This window comes from Rutilus rutilus, assembly GCF_951802725.1.
Source record: "Rutilus rutilus genome assembly, chromosome: 3".
Taxonomy (NCBI): Eukaryota; Metazoa; Chordata; class Actinopteri; order Cypriniformes; family Leuciscidae; genus Rutilus; species Rutilus rutilus.
The window spans coordinates 8,317,662-8,337,633 of NC_140211.1; the positions used below are offsets into that span (position 1 = coordinate 8,317,662).

The window sequence follows — 19,972 nt, forward strand, 5'->3', positions numbered from 1 at the left end:
ATTCTGCATTAATTGCAAGCGTGATGTACCAGAGCTGATGGTGTTCGTGTTTCGGGGCCCCGGTCCTCCTCGGCCCCTGCCAGCGCTGGAGCCACGGCCTCGACCTCCACGCTTGGAGCCCCGATCATCGGATCCGACCCCCTTGGGCCTGAGCTCCCGCTCCCCCATCTCTTCGGTCTCTGACGCATTCGACAGCTCAGAGTTTGTTCCTGCGAGGATGAATAAAGAAATATAAGTGTTGAGCAGCTGGCTGCCACAGAGAGATTTTGAACAGATTCAAATTAAACGTTACACGCATTTAGCTGATAAACACCCAGCTATTACATTTGCTTCTGACAACTGTGTGAAAAGCAGGTTGTTGTATTTGAAGCCATTCAGGGTCAAAGGGTCACGGTTATCGATGGATTTATTTTTTTTGTAGCGCTTTTCACAATAATATTGTAGGATAGATACTAAGTTGGCATTTGATTTTGAGTATTCATTAATTACAATATACATTATATTAATAGTAGGGGTGGGAATCTTTAGGCGCCTCACGATCCGATTCCAAAATGATTCTTGATCTCCATTTATTTTTATTTTTTTTATTAGTTTACTGACCTGAACATTTTTTTATCTTTTTTTTATTATGTAATTATAAATTATAATAATTTAAATCAAACAATTGTATGTTAAGGAATCGCGTGCACAAGCGATCTTCACAAAGCAGACGTCAGCTTTTGAAATGAAATTCTCTGTGTACGACTGTAGAAAATAACGTTTTTCATAGGACATTAATGAAGCAACAAATTTTGCTGTGAAAAATTATTATAAGTGGTTTGATTTGTTTAAAAAACCCTATAAATAGTGCAAGTCAAAAGTCCTCATTTAAAGCCCATTGGCATGAAGTAAAAGGCCACCTGAAGTAATATCCGAGAGAACGCTTGTTCAAAATAACCTCTTCATAACATAAAAAATAAATTAAATAAATAACATTAGATCAACTTGCCACAGAATCTACACTGTGTTGTTGCTAGCGATCGTGTCAAGAATCAGACAAACGTCCAGGAGAAGGGTGAAAGGCAGGTGTGGAGGGTTTTTGTGCCATCTAGTGGTTTAGAGGAAATTAAAAGCAAATATGCCTTTTACACAGGAGTGCCTTAACCCTGTTGTACATCTTATTATACATGGTACAGATATGATTGACATGTTTCCGCTTGTAGTCGTGTTGTAAGGATAGTGTTTCCGGGTAAAAGCCTCCACTTGTTTCAAGTGAGAACGACAGTCGTTTTTGAGCACCATTTAATCATGTTAGACATTTAGGGTAAACTTTTATAAACTGCTGATGTATATACACTACAGTCCCGGACACCAATATTATTAATGATTCATTAAAGATGAATCACTGTCTGGACATCTGGGATTTCAGTATGGAGATTAAGGTTAAGATCATGATTCTTCTGTAGTTTTAAAGCGAGTGTGTATTAGTACAGAGCGTTTAGACCCGGAAACAGTGACGCTTGACGTCGGACTTAAGGATCGGATAGACTGTTCAAGACAGAGGAGCATCATGGGAGTTGTAGTCTCACCATAGCCAGAGTACGCATTGTTAGGTTTGCGTCCACGTCCTCTTCCTCCGTAGGTGCGTGTGGTTTGCACAGAGTTAGTGCTCTCGTCCGTGAGGTATCCCCGCTCACGCTCACCGGCGACCCCTGACCCCGAGCGGCTGGGGGCTGCGCGATATCCCACCCCAATCTGGCGGAGCTGCTCATCGATCTGTAGACGCTCCAGACGCAACTGCTCCACCTCCTGTCAGTCACAGAGAAACAGAGGCGTTCATCTACATATGCAGAGCTAGAGAACACACACACAAATCTGACTGGGCGTCATTGTTTAATAGCAAAAGGGGAAAAATTATACAAGCTATTAATATGCTGACAATATATGATAATATAATAAAATATGCAATATAAGACAATATAATATATTGCCATTTATAATATAACAAAAATACCACATCATGTAATTAGATCAATTAATCACTTGACAGCCCTAATTATAATATTTATAATATATATATATATATATATATATATATATATATATATATATATATATATATATATATATATATATATATATATATATATATATATATATATATATATATATATATATATATATTATACTGGTTTTCATTTTTTTTAAAGCAAATGGGGGAAAATATTAAATATGCTATTTATATTGCTGGCAATATAATATATGATAATATAATCCAGAGGCTGATGAAATGATTGCCGGTTCTTCGTGTGATCCGGCTAGCAGGATTTTCTGCACAGACAGCATTTATCGCAGTGGGTTTCACTAGATGCAACATGTCTGTAAACGTGTGCGGGTGTCAAATCAGAATGTGACAGCTGGCGGTTTGAAACAGCAGCTGAGCGCTGGTAGAGCTGGGACGGGACGGAGAGGGGAAATGTCTATTTTGAGAGGAGTAGATGGCATGTAATCCACACTTTGCCCCCTCCCCAACCATATCTACCCCAGTGGGGGTATTTTTAGCGTCAGTTCGTGTTTAAGGGTGACCAACAGCTTTCCATGGAAGGGGAGATCAGCTGACCAGTCAAGATACAAAGTTTATTTAAAACATCTTTAGTGGTACAATGAATCTGTGCAATTTTGTGTTGCAAATAATGAATCGATATAAACAATAACAGAACAAACGCATGGGAGTTCCAGACAGCCTTAAGCAACTGCAATCAGTTCAGAAGCTGAACACCCTTAAGGTGAAATGCATGCGCGAAAAAGGACAAACCTCAGTTTTTATGACTGGTGACTAACCTGAAGGTAGGCCACGTGGTATTCGAGCAAAGCCTGGGCGTTACTGATGTTCTCTTTGGTTCCAACAAAGATAAAGGGAACCATTCCCTGAAAAACAAAAGAAGTGTTTATGGAATCTGATCCTTTCAAAAGCAGTTGTGGTGTTAGTAAAATCAGAAGCAATTTCAGATGTTTAAGGTTAAAAAACAATGTCACAATGTGTGTCCCCTTTCATGAAAATAAACAGCTTGTTACTAATAATGTGTTGTTTTCCTCACTGAGGTTTTATTTAGCTGTATTTGTTGTATCAGGTGGGCGGCTCATTCACCTCTTGGCTGCTGACAGTGTTGTCTCTGCCAGCCCCCTGCCTGCCTACCTCCTCCCTGGGCAGCTTTTTATCATTGTCCCCTTCGATCCGGACCCGAACCACACCTGATTTGTCTACTATTTCCTGGATAATTTTGCCGTTTTTGCCAATAACCTTGCCTGTTGTAAAAGAGAATCATTGGGTTAGAACATTTTCAGAATTTGTGTCGGTCCACAAATGAAATGTGTCTGAGAAGCCGAAAACCAACTCACCTACGAGATTCCTGGGAACCGGGAAGGAATCCTCTTTAAACTCCAGAAAAGTTCTGGCCTGCTTTACTGCCTCTGGGGTCTTGAGTCAGAAAGAGAAAACCCGTCAAAAACACTTACATGCATCTTTATAAATCCGCACAAGATGAACTAGGGGTTTAAACGGTACACAAAAGTGAAGGTTTTTGATGCAAAATATGCTAGCAAACTACTTCAGAATAAGGTTAGAATTATTGCGCTCCCATTCTAATCCGCTCCGTCTATTTGACGCTCATCCGTAGACGCTGCCACTCGTGCACTGAAGTCTGCAAAGTTAAACGTAGACTTGTTTGCTGTCAGGATAATCCCTTACGCGAAATGTACAACGTAAGGTGTAAGTTGTGCTCTGAGGACGACGCATCGCATTAAACAACATGCATCTGACTCTAGTTCAAGCCATGTAGGTTTAATGTTTCAAGCGCTTAATATAAAACACGTCACATTTAAGAATAAAAAATAAAATAAGAAAAGATATAAACTTCAGGATTCCGCAATTAAAGAGAAAGACGAGAGGAGTGAGATTTAATTATGGGAAACGGGTGAGGTGAATCTTACAAAAAATTAAGCTGCATGGTCATTGCCAAACAGCACATTAGAAAAATGTATAATAGTGCCCTGGCCAGAGACAAATTCAGATGTGGTGACTCATCTCGACTTTGTTGCTTTGCTCAATAAAGTCTTATTTTAACTTCCTCCTGAGCTTCATTTGCAAGAAAGGGAAGACTTTTTTCCAAGACAACATCGACTAGTCGCTGATCATGGCCTATAGAGGGCGCAACAGGATAATAAATCTTTGAAGTCCACTTTTAGGGGCCGTTCACATATCACGTTTAAAAACATTCTCCTCCTTTCCACAAGCACTTGCGCCCCCGTGGCGTCTGTCGTTGCTATGCAACCATGAACTGCGCTCTCCATGATGACGAGGAAGCATCAGCAAAGGATTAATTGATTTCTAGCCCTTGCATTAGCTTTACTACTAGATATATTTATGGAGATGAGAAATAAAAAGCCGCCCCGTACAGCTATGATCAGCTGTTCGGCCGAGCTTTCGATGTTACGGAAAGGTCAAAGCTGATCGGTTGGTTTGTCACATGACCTGCGGTGCGCTTGCGGCAGAGGCGTGCCTGGAAAAAGAGGGTGCCGCACCGCATGGCTTCCATTATGAAATAACGATCTTGAGCGTGCAAAAGACGCGATGCGTGAACGGCCCCTCACGCTCCGTTTCCAACAGTCAAAATGAGAAATGCATTCTCCGAGAGCGCTTCACAAGATGGGTTTCATTATACCATCTGGATACTAAAAACTTGATCAGGTGAATGAGTGTTTTAAAAAGTTACAACATACGTGCAGTAGCTTGCACATCATGTGCAGATCGCGCGCACACAGAAACATTCAGTAGCGTCGAAATGTATTGTCAACTCTGTTCTGTGATTCATCAATAAAATAGCTTAGAAACTGAATAGTTCTAGCATATATTTCTTAGTAACTAAAACCCACAGCTTCACTATTAGTAGAGAGAAGCTGCCAGGTAGAATTAATTTACACGCAATCGCTCTCTCACTAATGCATTCATATAAATGTAATCTCAACTCTGCTACTGTATCTGTATCTGATTTAGAGCGAGCGGAAATCTGTGAGAAACATAACGACCCAAAGACGCAAGAACTAAAGAAGCCGTCATGTAGGAGCGCTGTGTCAATGCCATAGCTGTGCACAAGAAAACCCGCGTTCGAGTCTCAGCTCGAGGTCCAGGCTTATTTGTTCATTAATGATGTCATCAGACTCTACATTAAATCACAAATGTCGTTCAACTAACGTGCAGGGGTCAAAACAACACTGTATTCGTTTAGTACACATGCATACCGAACAGAAATACTTTTTTGGTACGAATGCATGTATAGTTACACCCCTAAAAAAAGCTCTAAAAAACAAACAAAAAAAAAGGTATGAAGACCTCTCCGTAGATCCTGAATGTGCAGCTCTCTTCTTCCAGCTCAATGGCTGTGACGCCGGGAACTTTGCGGGCCTGCTGGATGTTGGCGCCGTGAGAGCCGATGGCCAAACCCATCAGATCCTCTCGCACCCGCACTTCCTCTTGATACGCAGACGCCAGCTGTTTACTCGTCTGCGGCACACACAAGAACACACACATGTTGAGCTGGATGTCTGTTTAATTAATCCACATGGGGATTCTAGCATGACCAGGATCACTTTTACAGGAACATGCATTTAATGACCAAAAAGAAAAACTGCACTAACAATCAACAGGGGAATAAAGTTTGAACTGCAGAGGAATTCTTTCCACAAATTGTGTCGCTTCAGGGGGCAAAAAATCTGCTCTACCCGAATAAAAAAAAAGCACAAGCAGCTCTTCAGTGTTTGTTTACTTAATGAATTGGTATTTGTGGTAAAACATTGTTGTACAAGAACTAAATCAAGTTAACTATTGCTCAACTTGCATGGGTTTATGCCTATACTGATATCCACAGACCAAGCTGCCAAAAATAATAGCAATACATGATACAATTTAATGACAGCAAGAGATGTATACAAATATTTTCTACAATATTTACTCAATTGAATGAAACCTATTTGACAAATTCCATTATCAAGCCTGCATTTGACACAAGGGGGAGCTACTATTTCTGTTAATCGCTCAAGTTGATATTATTAACAATCAATGTAATAATCTCAACCAGCTATTATATCTTCTTCATGTTCATTGTGTTGTTCAGGACAGGCTAACCTATTTAAATGCAAAACGAGTAACAAATGGTAGTAAAAAAAGCAGCACATATTTGCTAACCTCTAAGTGTTTGGTGGCCTCCTCATTACGGGACATGAGCATGAGTTTGGTGCGAATACTCCGGAAGTGCATGTCACTCAGTAGAGATGCTCGTTTCACCGTGGACTCGTTTGTGGACTGTGGAGAAACAGACAAACACCTTCAGACACGACAGAGCACATTTCAGTCTCATGAAACGAGAATACATGAGCATTAAACACCGACCAGGACAATTAGTTGGTGTGTAGAGGTGTTGTAGAAGATGCAGTTGGCTCCGATTGCTTTCCTGAAGTCTTTGTGGATGTTCTCAGTTAAACAGCTGCAACATTCAAAATAAATAAATGAACAATTCTTCCAAAATTCCAAACTACAAAATCAATAAAGCAGTGGTTCTGCTGGTGTGTCTTGATATAGTTAATATAACCTGGGTCATATTTTAGTTCTCTTTTTCATGGCTTTTAAGCATGGTCGCACCATCTGTTCACATTGGCTTAATTTGGGTAGCCTGAGCTAAATTGACAGACAAATTTAAACCATAATACTGCTTAGAGGAAGCAAGATAGATGTGGAGAGAACAGAAAATGTGCAGATATACACTACTACTCAAAAGGTTTGAGGTCGTAAGTCTCTTCTGTTCACTAAGGCAGCGTTTGATGATAAATACAGTAAAACTGTTCAATAGTACAATTTAAAATATCCCTGTGATCAAAGCTGAATTTTCAGCATCATTACTCCAGTCTTCAGTGTCACATGATCCTCCAGAAATCATTCTCATATGATGATTTGCTGCTCAAGAAACAATTCCGATTATCATCAATGTTGAAATGATTCATATTCTTCATATTAATATTTTTATGGAAATAGCCAGATATTTTTCAGGGCTCTTTGATGAATGGAAAGTTCAAAAGAATCTAATTTATTTGAAACAGAAATCTTACACAAATGTTAATAATAGATGGTCATACACAATTATATAAATGATAATTTGAATGCATCCTTGCTGAATAAAAGTATTACTTTCTTTTCTTTTTTGGACTGTAGTGTAATATAAATATTTCAAAAGTTATAAAAAAGACCATTTATTTTTCCACCCTAACTATGCATGATTGTATAATTAGTTGCATTTAGCATATTCCCCCTGCAGTAGGAAGAGTTGGGAATCGAATATCACAGAACGTTTTGTAAAAAAGCACACTTTTTTCTTTTTTTTTTACCATATTGGAATCGAAACTGGGAATCGATAAGCAGAATCCAAATCGCTACAATATGAACGTTACCCAACCTTAGCTGTGTGCCACCCCATCAGAATAGACCTGCGACCCCACAGAACCACTGCAATAATGAGTTGTAAACATTAAAAAGTGGACCATCAGAACACGTGACTCACATTTCTCTGAGATCCTCGGGTACAGCAATAGGGATTTTGTAGAAGGAGTTTTCAGAGGAGGGGCTGTTGGGATTGACTGGCCGGATTCTTTCCGATGTGACGATTTCGTTGTATGTGGCGTCGCAGGCTGCATACTCGATCACATAGAACTGAATCGGGATGAAATAATAAAAACAGATATCACAATGCCCACCACACACACACACACGATAATGTCTGCATGCTAACCTTTGCTTGTTACTCATTTAGGGTAGTTAAATTGTATTATTCTACCAATTGTTGCTCTGTGGACTAATTTTGATTGGTTTAAACACGGCATTCTAGAACCAAATATTTTTGTATAAATACTGTTAGGATGCATATTTGTCCATTTAATAACATCATTTTAACTCAAAAACAGTTTTAAACGCCCTCTTATTTACTCATTTGGCAATTATCCATGCAATAAGCGAGATAAAGGTAGTCATCTTTATTTTTCAGTAATGACCAGCTGACTGTTTATCACACAAGTCACAATGGCCTCTTTCACAGCCTCGCCACTTTAAAGACACAGCAAACAGACTGAAGCTGCTCAAAGACGGGTTTGTTGTGCTAGACCACTAGCTCAAACTGACAGTAATAAGTCACTCTGATGAGACACGTTAGCAAGTCAAGTCACCTTCATTTATATAGCGCTTTTAACAATATAGATTGTTTCAAAGCAGCTTTACAGTGATAATAGGAAATTACAGTAACAGAGATTGTATTGGTTCTAGAATAAAGTTATTGTCCAGCTACATTTTATTGCGCAACTTAATATTGCACGTTTGAATATATATGAGCGCAGGCGTGTAGTCCTTCTTTACAAACCAACCTCAACAAACTAAAACTCAAACTACTTATCTACGATTATCTAGAAAATCGATTTGAAGATAATCGGGGAACAGTCCTTCCTGCCCAAAAACAAACCCTATAATAAGCAGCCACATTTCATATCAGCGTAACACTCGATGACCTAGAACGCAGTCAAAAGTCAAGTCTAAATTCGTCCTATTATTCGACTGCCCCAGTATCAAGAGTAAAGTGTGCAGGAGGGAGAAGACAGGGTCCCAGTGCTTCACTATGAGAAAGTCACCCATGTGCTGCCTTAACCTAATTAGCCAAAATGTGTGTCCAGAGGCAGGTTTGAACAGGAACATGTGACAATAAACAGCGGCAGACACAAGCTCTGAGGAGTTTAAGCAGTGTTAGTAGAGTGTATTAGCATTAAAGAGGACTCATTATGATTTTTCAACTTTTTTTAGTGTGTAATGTTGCTTTTTGAGCATGAAAAAGGTCTGCAAAGTCCCTCCAGCGGGAGTTATTCTCTATATCAGTGCCACTGTTTCTGAACTCCCTGAAACGCCTCCACTGTAGTCTTGAGTTTTCTTTCAGTGACGAACGTCACAATATTCCTCATTTAAATAATTCCTGCCGAAGGCATACGCAGAATAAAGGGATGAGGCCTGGTTGAGTTTGTTAGTAGTGTGTTGAAACTCGCGATTATGGTAAGAGGCGGGACATTTCCCAAACACGCCCGAAGAGCTTGACCAATCACAACAACACACTGGTACAGCCGGCCAATCAGAGCACACTGTGCTTTTCAGAAGGAGGGGCTTCATAGAGACAGGCCCTAAACAGAGCGTCACTGACAGACTGGGAAGAGACGAGATGGAGAATGTGTGAAAAATAATGTGCATTTAAGAACGAAAACCTTTGTACTTTGTAAAAGGGCATAATAGGTAAATAATCTGTAATTGATCAACCCAGAACATTCCTTTAATCCGATGCCTTAAGTGGGATCCATACAGAAGATTCTAGATGTCTTTAAATGGACCTACATTTTGCGGCTGTTTATCTTGCTCATGCAAACTGAACACATATTCTAGAGCTTAAGGCGATCTGCTATTAGATCACCAGGGGCTTCAGTCTGACTCAATAAATGAGATCACTCTAGTGGTTGTGGGTAACTGGGTCAGTGCTGCAGATGTGCGTGTTAAAGGCCTAGTGGAGCAGCAAGTCCCAAAAAGGCCCGAAACACCCTTCATCAATATTCATACATTCACTTTGGACAGAACCCTTGAAATGCAGACCCAGTAACCCACATCTGATCAAACACATGCTCACCTGGGCCCGACTTACCTCTCCCTTCATCATCCTCACCCTCGCCATCCACCAGCCGCAGGGCTCCTGCTCGTTGGCTCTGGAGTAAACCTGCAGGAGAAAGACCAGCTCAGGTGAGTGTGTAAGGAAAGCACTGAAAAAAATGGACATTGTGAGCGTGTGTGAATAGACTGTGATAGAGAGGGGTAGAAAAGCCGATTTCTTAACGGAAGACACCAATACCTAGATTAGGATGCCCAATCTACATTATAATATAATTTAATGATAGCAATTAAAGGGGGGGTGAAATGCTATTTCATGCATGCAGAGTTTTTTACACTGTTAAAGAGTTGGATTCCCATGCTAAACATGGACAAAGTTTCAAAAATTAAGTTGTACGTTTGATGGAGTATTTCTGTGCCAAAAATACTCCTTCCGGTTTGTCACAAGTTTCGGAAAGTTTTTTTCGAGTATGGGCCTGTGTGACGTCAGATGGGGTGGAATTTCCTTATACGGGTCCTAAGGGCACTTCTCCCGGAAGGGCGCGCGCGCACCCATAGACCAGAGCGAGAGAGCGAAAGCAGTACGCCCAGCAAAGCGCTGTGCTCGCTGCAGTCACAGGACTTTGTTTGTTGCCTGCATTTCGACGATGATTGTTTTATAAACAAGGCCCAGTTCGACGCCGGATTTAGCAGTCCCAACGATAAAGGTTCACGGTCGTGCGTTGGAAGCGCAGGCGGTGAGTAAAACTGCTTCAAATGTCTGTGTGTTGTTAGCTATCGGCGCGTAAGCACCGCCCACACGGCACGCCTGCAGCCGCTCGTTTTTTTCCGGAAAGACTCGGTACAGCCTATCTTTCTTTTATAAATATAATAAAACTAAAGACTTTTTGGAGATATGAAGGATGCAATACTACTCTATAGGTACTCAAGATTAACATGAGATTGACTGAAACTGAGTGTTTCACCCTCCCTTTAAGATGTACATACATTTGAAGAAACACTTATTTTACACAATATTTACCAAATAACTTAGTGCTTGAAAACAAAAAATGCATTATTCATTGAGAATGTTGTTGGTAGATGTTGGATCTGTTATTCAGTCAATTTCAAAGTAATAATTTTCATTTTCTTATGACTAATAACAGAAATAGTAGATATTGAAATTTAATAAAAATGTAAATGCTACAAGGCATCACAAACACTAATTTCAGCCAACAAATATAAAATGGGTATTATCAAAGGGTCGATCATGTTTTGCAATTTAAAGAGGTCATGACATGGATCTTTATTATTCATTTTATTTTTATTATTTATTATTTTAACATTTTCCTTGAGGTTCACTTACAATGTTATTAAAGGTTTTTGCACACACACAAAAACAAACATATATGCAGAAAAACGATTACTTTCAACATTCATTCTGATCCTGTCGGCACGATCCGTTTTTAAGGGGCGGCTCCTTTAAGGCTTGTTAGTGAACGACCACGGTTATGATTGGCTGACGTCATTCCATAGGAAACAGTATAAACGCCAAAGTGGTTTGAAAATATTTTGTTAACATTAAAAGAGTATTTGCCCGTGTGACGATAGAGCTTGACTGAATAAATGCTTTGTTTATAATGAGGAGGACGTTATAAGCCATGAAACTTGCATGAAGTTTTAATGGTTCAAAGACCTCTTTCATGTCAAAAGCAAATTTGATTATGTCATGACCCCTTTAAGTTATACAGGTGTTGCAGTGAAAATATTTTGTATATAGTGATGAAAAGACCGGAGAGGTATAAATCAAACTGAACAACGTTAACACTCTTAAAGACAACATGAAATCCAAACTGGTAAATGTATTATTTAGCACACACACACCATCCTAAAGAAAAAAATTATTGATTATTATAGTCAAAATATCTTGTAGTCAAAATATAAAGTGTCATCACTGAAATTACTTTTCTGCTCACATAAAGGCTGCATGGGCATCCAATCAAATCCCATGGATAAAATCTCATTATAAATAAAGCCCCTTTACACATAATTGCCTGCGTTTCACTCCGAAGTACGTCATATTACTAAAGTTAAATGTGTTGTAAAGGCATTTCATGACGTCTTTAAAGAATGACCTGTGTTTAGGGCAAAGGAAAGTAAATGTAAGATGAGAGTCTGATACATGTTTTGTAAGCAGAGCATTTCAAAGGGCTATTTCTCCAGTGATGATTCATATGTGGGGGCTTTTTTTTCAGGGTGATGATTTGAGAAGTGCTCCTGGGGTTTCAGAAGAGAACGTATCCCTACCTCCACCTCATCTCCCTCACAAATGTCCTTGTGGTAATCGGTTGGGGGCGGCAACCTCACGTCACTGAACGGCAGCTGTCTCTCCGGTTGCCAACTTGTGGAAAGAAGCCACACACACACACACACACACACACAGAGGGAGCTGTCAGTCAGCTTTCTAACGACAGGTACAACTCGAGTTTCACTTCTTTGACACCCCACCTCCAAAAACCCTGCGCTCACGAACCCAACGCAGAGAGAAACAGCACAGTTTAATGTAATACATTGGCAGATGTCAGTGTCAATTTAGGATCACTCTAGTGGAGGAGTAAATGTGAGGAGGAGGGGTGTCGACACCAACATTTAAGGGTTTATTATGGCTCTAATGAAATTAGCAAAACATATGCTATGTAAAGTTCACAACTTTGAATAAGTCACTCTTAAATTAAAGCAAAAGTGTCATGAAAACTAGCAGTTTACTCAGTTAGCTTAATCTGTTTGACCATAACAGCTAAACTCAGGTTAGTCAGACACCATTACACACAAATCTCATAAAAGCACGTGATATTAGAGAGATGATAGCGCTCCTGGTCGTCCATGGGTCAGCAGAACCATCCCAAGAATGGCAGGGCTACCGTCCCACACTCCCCCCTGCCTGCATACCTCACCGGGCTATTTACGGATCTCAGTCCGCCCGAAACGGGGGAGTGAGAGGAGAAGAAAAAAGACAGATAAAGACGGGAGGAGTAGGGTGACATGGGGGGTGAAAGAGGGGGAGAGGAGAACTATAAAGAGCTGTCTGACAGATGCCCGAGAGAGGTAGCACAGGTGCTGAGAGCACATGGCTGAAGGAAAAGTGGAAGTGATCTATCAGTTAAGCGTTTAAGAAAACAAGCTGAGAGTGAGATGTGCCAAATCAGATAAGACCTTATCTCACATGCATTTAAATAGATTGATATCCTTGTTCGTTCATACTAGAATGAATTTAATCAATAAAATAATGGATACAACCATATAATTGTTTAAGATGCATTTTTAAATGCTTTTGAAAGGAGCCTCTTATGCTCAGCAAGGTTGCATTTATTGGATCAAAAATACAGTAAAACAGTAATATTGTGAAATATGATTACAATTTGAAATGTTTCTAAGTGTATTTTAAAATGTAAATCAAAGCTGATTTTCAGCATCATTACTCCAGTCTCAATCGCCCTTCAGAAATCATGATATGATGACATAACATTTCTTGTTATATCAATGTTGAAAACAGTTGTTCTGCTTAATAAAGTTAAAATGAACAGCACTTATTTAAAATCGAGATCTTTTATAACATTACAAATGTTTTTTTACTGTCACTTTTTGATCAATTTAACACATCCTTACTGAATAAAATTTTTTTTTTTTAATCGTAACGACCCCAAACTTTTGAACGGTAGTGTGCGTTTATATATTTTATATAAATATTTCAAGATAACCGTTAACAGGCCAGCCTGCAGTACCATTGCTAAGCCACTTTTAAAGACCCCAGAGATACACACACCGCATTTAAACAGGGTCAAGCTCTTCTCGGCTAACTTTATATTTGTGTTGGTTGTGTAGGTGGCAGAGAGTGAACACTCAACAAGCAAATCCTCGTCAAAGGCTTCGGGAAAGAGCATGGAAAAGCTCGGCCAACTTACTTGTTTTCAAAGACTATTGTGAGGGAGTCTTCGTGTACATCTTTGATGAAACCCTAAAAAAAAAAAAAACAAGTGAAAATATGATCAGCACAACTGTCCTCCATGGTACTAAGTTAGTACCTGTTGTTTAGGGAGTTACATTTGCTGACAAAACCTGCGGGAGACACAAACATGATGCAAAACCGTGTGCTATTACACATGAATGGATTAGATCACTTCAGAATGAAAATTGCTCACCCTCAAGATGTTTCAAACCTGTATGAATTTCTTCAGGATGTTTTGAAGAATGTCGGTAACCATTGACTTTCATAATATTTTTTTTCCTACTATGGAAGTCAATGGGGTCCAATCAACTGTCTGGTTTCTGACATTCTTCTAAATATCTTCCTTTGTGTTCAACAGAAGAAATAAATACAGGTTTGAAACAACTTGAGGGTGACAGAATTTTCATTTTGAAGTGAACTAATTCTTTAAGTTGATAAAGCCACAAACGTGGCCACAAGCACGTCACAGGTGTAGCATGTGAGAGCTTGTGAATGCGAGACGTAATAGGGGAGTTAGAGGGAGGCACCCAGAGTCCCCTCCTCAAAATCTGTTCCTCATCCATCACTCCTCCTACCTCCACAAATCTACCCGAGCTGCCATGAAACGATTTACTCCAGTCGCCACCCCCATCACAGCTTAGCTAACACACAGACAATGCCTAATATGGGACGGGGAGACAGTGTGTAACCTGCTTGGAAGAGACTGGCTGGTTTCAGAAAAACTAGCTCAAGTGCATATGCAGGCCTATTTAGAGTCACGAGACACATGAACGGATGAATCTGCACTCTCACGGCTGCCAAATCCACATCATCCAACTGAGAGAGACATACAGTGTTTCTTTCTGTATGTCAGTCTATAGGGCAAGGCGACACTGAACCACTGTGAAAAACTGTGAATCTAAAGTCATGTACAATAACCAGCTCTATTTATGAGCTATTAAATCCCTGCTTACAAGTCAGCAGAATCTGAAAAGCAACAGGGCAGGCTTTTAATATAGACTGTCCCGTGTTGAAGCCATTCCAACATACTAGATTGTGAAGTTGCATATCCCCATGTCTGCTGACCGCTTGAGAGGCACCGAGGCTTACGTTAGGGTGGTCGTTCTGGGAATGTGACACTACAGACTGCAAGGACCCAACCTGGCGGATGACTGATCTATGACGGAGACCTCCATTCATTCACACATGGGGGGAACCTCGTAGAAACCTTGAAGTTAAACTGCAAGTCTAGAAGAAATCACTTTCATATTTTATGAACAGGTCTTATAAAAAGACTGTTTACTTTGGGGAAAACAAAACCCTGCTTGACAACAAAACTGAAAATACATATTTCAAGACATGCAAAAGTTATAATCTGCACATATCAGTTGCATTGATCACTACTCTGAATATTAGGCCAGACTTTCCCCAAAAGGCATCTTATAAGGGCATCTTAAATCCCAGAACAGAAGAGAAAGTGGCGACTCTTGTTTTTTGTGATTACATGTTAAACAGTGCTAACAGCAAAAATGCAGAATATGTTTATAAACAAAACAGAGGCGGGACTAAATTGGCAAGAACTCATCTTTTACATAACAACATGACGGGTCACGGAAGGGAAAAGTAACGCCTGCTAAAGACTGTGATTTTGGCAATCCTATAAGATCAATACAGATCACACTGTACGACACGGATCTAATAATCTCGGATACGACATGCATGTAGACTGTATGATGATGACACCTGTTGAATGGTAGGCTACGACGCAAGTTAATATGGAAGAATAAAACGTCATCAGCATGAGCTAGTGGTGAACAAACAGAGCAAGATCAATCACACTATGGTAATTGTGTTTATATGTGCACTGAAAAGAAGAGGAGGAAGCGAAAGAGGAGAATATGGACGTGGTCATGGATTGGGAAAACGCCACGCCAATCTTGCAAATGGAAGAAGTTTGAAGTTTTAGCGCATGTCGCGTTGATCAATACGCCATTTCATGTTGCACGTATATTGGCTAGTCAGTAGACGAGGGTCGTAGCAGCAAACACACTGAGAGATGATCGTGATAAATCGTCAGGAAATTATCGCAGGCTATCTTTGGTCGCAAGGATGGGTGGCTTTGTTTTGAGACACATGGGCCTGGTTTCACAGACAGAAAAAAAATAAAAACATCCACATGGCCTTAGTCTTAATGGCATAGTTCATCCGAAAATGAAAACTCAGTGACAACAGCCGTCTTTGAGTCTCTCTCACTGGATGACGTAGATCCAGCGTTTAGGATCCACGACCACAGAGATCAATCGCCACGATTGGTCATATTTGATTTGGGACGACCCAAAATCATACAATGTGTACCGGGCATAAAGAGCAAAGGATAAGACCAGATAGGAGTGTGTTAGTAATAGTGGTGGGGGGTTGTAGAGTGTTGGGTGTCAGCAGAGAGAGATCACCTGTTCCTCTCGCACCTGCTTCGGCCCCTCAGAGTTTTACAGCTTGAAACAGCCGTCACTGTCACCTTACCACTAAACAGTATATCCTTATATATATTACCTATGGAATAATACACCCATCAATACAGGCTCTGTTGAATTCTCGGTTCACACTTCCACAGAGATGGATGAAATCACTGAAACATTTGTGTGACTTCGCAGCTGCCGTTTGATCAAACTGGAGGGTCACAATACCTAAAAGAATACCTCGCGATTGGTCAGAGGAGCCGTTCACCATCTGGGACTTATCTCAACTCAACCTGAATGAACTCATAGGCAACAGCAGTTCTGGAACGAGTCTTTGGTCCAAACCGGCCCATTCGGTTGACGCAACACTTTTTCCGTCACAAAAGCTGAGCTGAGTGGTTTCCCACAGCCTAACCTGAACTCAAGCGGATCAAACAAAGAGGACAGGCTTGTGAAAAACACAACCAATGGCACCAATATGCATATAAAACACACAATATAAGGCCGGCACTTGATCCCCCGGTTTCACAGACAAGGTTTAAGACGGGTCCCAGACTAGCCGTTTTAACTGAAAGGAAATTAAACTGATATCTTAAAAAAAATGTGTCAATTGTCTCAAGATCCACAGCAGTAATGCTTTTTTCTAAGGCATGTTTATAAAAGCTACTTAGATGTCCAAATTGAACTAAGGCTTAATCTAAGCCGTCTGTGAAACCAGGCCTATATGTATTAAAAAAACAACAACAACCACATGGCCTTAGTCTTAATGGCATAGTTCATCTGAAATGTAATCATCTTCATCTTCATTTTGGAAGAATGACGACATCAGAATTATTCACTTTTATTGCCTGGAAAAAAAAGATGCAGTGACAGCGAATAACGCTGTCATACTCGAACATCTCCGTTCGTGGCCCATAGAAGAAAAGAAAGGGTTTTGGTACAACATGAGGATGATAAATGATGACAAATTTCATTTTTGGGCCACCTATCCCTTCGAGCACTGATGGAGCGTCCCATCATCCCCTGGTTTCACAGACAAGGCTTAGACTAAAATGCATGTTTGAGCTGTTTCAACTGAAAGCAACATGCACTGACATATCTTAAAATATGCCATGGTTGTTTCTCAAGATTCACACCAGTAATGTTTATCAAATGTCCTAATTGAACTTAATCAAAGCCTTGTCTGTGAAACCAGGCCCATGTGTCTCAAAACAAAGTGAGCCACCCATCCTCTTATGAAAGTGCTGTCTAGGTAGGGCAGCTCACTAGATGTTGAGACACTATCATTGGCTTCTCATCAACAGACTCATTAGCTAACCTGCTAACAGGACTCCATGGTTCCCCTGTTTACCAGCTAAGAAATACAACAAACAATCAATCCAAATCAGGCCGATGACTAGCGAGCGAGCAGGTCCAAAACATCACAGCACATCTCGGGCCTCTTTGAAAGTGATACACACATCACTGCATCCCACCTGAGCTGTCCCGACTCGCTCGTGAATGCGTACACTTGACCGTTATGGTTTCATATTATTGTTGTTTAAAATGAGGTTACCTTGTAGAAGGCCCCGTTGGAGCCGCGCACCTCCACAGCCAACCCGTCCATGTTGGTCGGCGAGTCCCCACGACTGAGCCTTTCTTTAGGCGCTCCTAAAGCGAGCGAGTCCGGTACCACCCCCAGCTTCACGGGCCTCTCGCCGTTCTCCGGCCGCTTGTGTGTGTCCAGTGTTTCGGGTGAAAGAGGGGGGCAAAGGTGACGGGGGAGCACAGGAGCCACAGGAAGGGGTTCAGCTCCAACACCCTTTCCAGCGGGGCAAATCAACTCAATGACTGCTGGCTAAAGCGCGAGAAAAGCTCGCGGTATTACAGTTAGAAACGGATTGGACTGATGTTGTCTGATGCCGAGCGTTAGCACAACAGCTAGCGCAGCCGTTGATCAACGGTCACCGACGCCTTCTGGCACTTGAACTCACGGTTCCTTGCATATGATTTTCGTGAGAATCCTTTCTACTACGTCTGAAAACGCTGTTGATTGGGACGTTTGTTGTTTAAAGACTGTAGTGCTGCTGTGCTGCTTCACCCTTCCCCTCCAACACACGCCGTCAGAGTGGAGCAGCAAGACTGTCTGTGAATGACCCCGAAATCCCCACCCCTCTCCACTCTAACCACGCCCACTGTAGAGTTTGTGGTCGTGATTGGTCTGCTGAGCTGCCACTCACGCACAGCCGTGCGCCGTGATTGGTGGAGTTGTCGGGGGCCGGTCGACGCGGACCCAGTGCTCGCGGATCCTCGTTCGCCGGGTTTGTCTTATTAGCGCCAGTAATGTGTAGTTAGTTGCTATATTTGGGTGGCTCAGGTTTTTGACTGATTCACAAAAACTGATATGTAGATACGGGTCATGTAAAGACCCAGTTGTAAGCCTACCTCAGGGAAAATATGATAATGTTTGTTAAACATGATGAGGCAATGCCAGATGCTTTGGGGCCTTTTATAACACCCTATGCAACCACATGCACATGATAAATAACCATGAAATGTAATGCTACTCATTTTAAAACACAATTTGAAGGCTTTGGTGCATTAGGCACAACCGATTTATTTTCTATGTCAAACATTTAAAATATCCAGTGTATTCCTTTTTGAATCAGGACTCATTTAAAATGTTATACTTGAAAATATGATAATTTTTGTTGAACATGATGAGGCGATGCCAGATGCTTTGGGGCCTGTTATAACACCCTATGCAACCGCATGATAAATAATCATGAAATGTACTAAATCTAAAACACACTTTGAAGCTTTTGGTGCATTAGGCACAACCGATTTATTTTGTATGTCAAACATTTAAATGTCCAGTGTATTTCTTTTTGAATCAGGACTCATTTAAAATGTTATTGAAACTGCTGCTTTTTAAAACCAGTGCAATTCCCTGTTTGAAATACTTTATGGCAACATTAAAATACCATGGAATATGTAATCAAATGCCATGCATAACCACTGAACTATATTCTTACAATACTTTTTTTAACTGATGTTGGATAGTGAAATCTTAAAGCTTCATGACTGTTGTGGACTGATATCTGATACAAAGGGAAACAAAAGTGCCATTAAGGTTAACTAAAAAGTACATCAAATTATCTGGGATAGGCTACTTAACACACATGGAAGGTGTGAACTGTTCCAGGATGTTGGTTGACTAATTGATGTGTGAGGAATGACACGTCAAACAGTTTGACCAAATGAGAGGGTGAGGAACTCAGGAGGGGGTTGACGGTGTAACAGCTGAAGACAGCAGATGTTGGAGGACATGTGTCGCACATTAGAGGAAATCTGAACAGATCCAAGATACTGCAAAGGGATATAAAGTGGATTTGAAAGTTACTGACCTTTCTTCGGTGTCACATGATCCTTCAGAAATCATTCTAATATGCTGATTTGCAGATTCTTCTCACTGAGGCGCAGATTTGTCATTTCGCATGACGCCGCACTCAGCTTGTTGAACAGGTGCGAGGAAAACTAATCAAGGAAAATAAGCTGTGATGTGACAACACAAAGCCCCCCTTTTTATGAAAGGACTCTAAACACATGCATATGTAGTGACATTAGACAGAGGATAATGTAGAGCCACAATGTCCATATCTGTTCTCACAAGGTTTTGAATGGAGATTGTTGAGCCTATAGAGAAAATATCTTAATCTTAAGAAATAATTATATTTTACAAACATCAGTGTGATTTCTGACTTCATAGTCGTAACATTTTAACATATTATTATGCAGAATCATACATCAGTCATGCAGCGTAACATACACAAAAACTACTGAAATGAGAATTGATGTTTATAC

At 40.6% G+C, this 19,972-nt stretch overlaps 1 protein-coding gene across 3 annotated transcripts in view; it reads right to left on the reverse strand.

The window, feature by feature from the left end:
- The window catches only part of fxr2 (FMR1 autosomal homolog 2), a 31,020-nt gene extending 12,743 nt beyond the window's left edge, over nucleotides 1–18,277 (reverse strand). For 2 of the 3 annotated variants that reach the window (XM_084405777.1, XM_084405776.1), the window contains exons 1-13: nucleotides 17,685–18,277; nucleotides 13,651–13,703; nucleotides 11,996–12,089; nucleotides 9,747–9,818; nucleotides 7,587–7,735; nucleotides 6,425–6,518; nucleotides 6,221–6,337; nucleotides 5,369–5,539; nucleotides 3,379–3,457; nucleotides 3,128–3,285; nucleotides 2,821–2,907; nucleotides 1,569–1,788; nucleotides 30–209 (exon numbers count right to left, since the gene is read on the reverse strand). In XM_084405777.1, coding sequence (XP_084261903.1) covers nucleotides 30–209; nucleotides 1,569–1,788; nucleotides 2,821–2,907; nucleotides 3,128–3,285; nucleotides 3,379–3,457; nucleotides 5,369–5,539; nucleotides 6,221–6,337; nucleotides 6,425–6,518; nucleotides 7,587–7,735; nucleotides 9,747–9,818; nucleotides 11,996–12,089; nucleotides 13,651–13,703; nucleotides 17,685–17,735 — 1,525 coding nt within the window. In that variant the 5' untranslated portion in view covers nucleotides 17,736–18,277. The remainder of the gene's footprint in view (nucleotides 1–29; nucleotides 210–1,568; nucleotides 1,789–2,820; nucleotides 2,908–3,127; nucleotides 3,286–3,378; nucleotides 3,458–5,368; nucleotides 5,540–6,220; nucleotides 6,338–6,424; nucleotides 6,519–7,586; nucleotides 7,736–9,746; nucleotides 9,819–11,995; nucleotides 12,090–13,650; nucleotides 13,704–17,684) is intronic. The other variant, XM_084405778.1, reaches the window with a different exon arrangement.
- Between the last annotated feature and the right edge of the window lie 1,695 nt (nucleotides 18,278–19,972).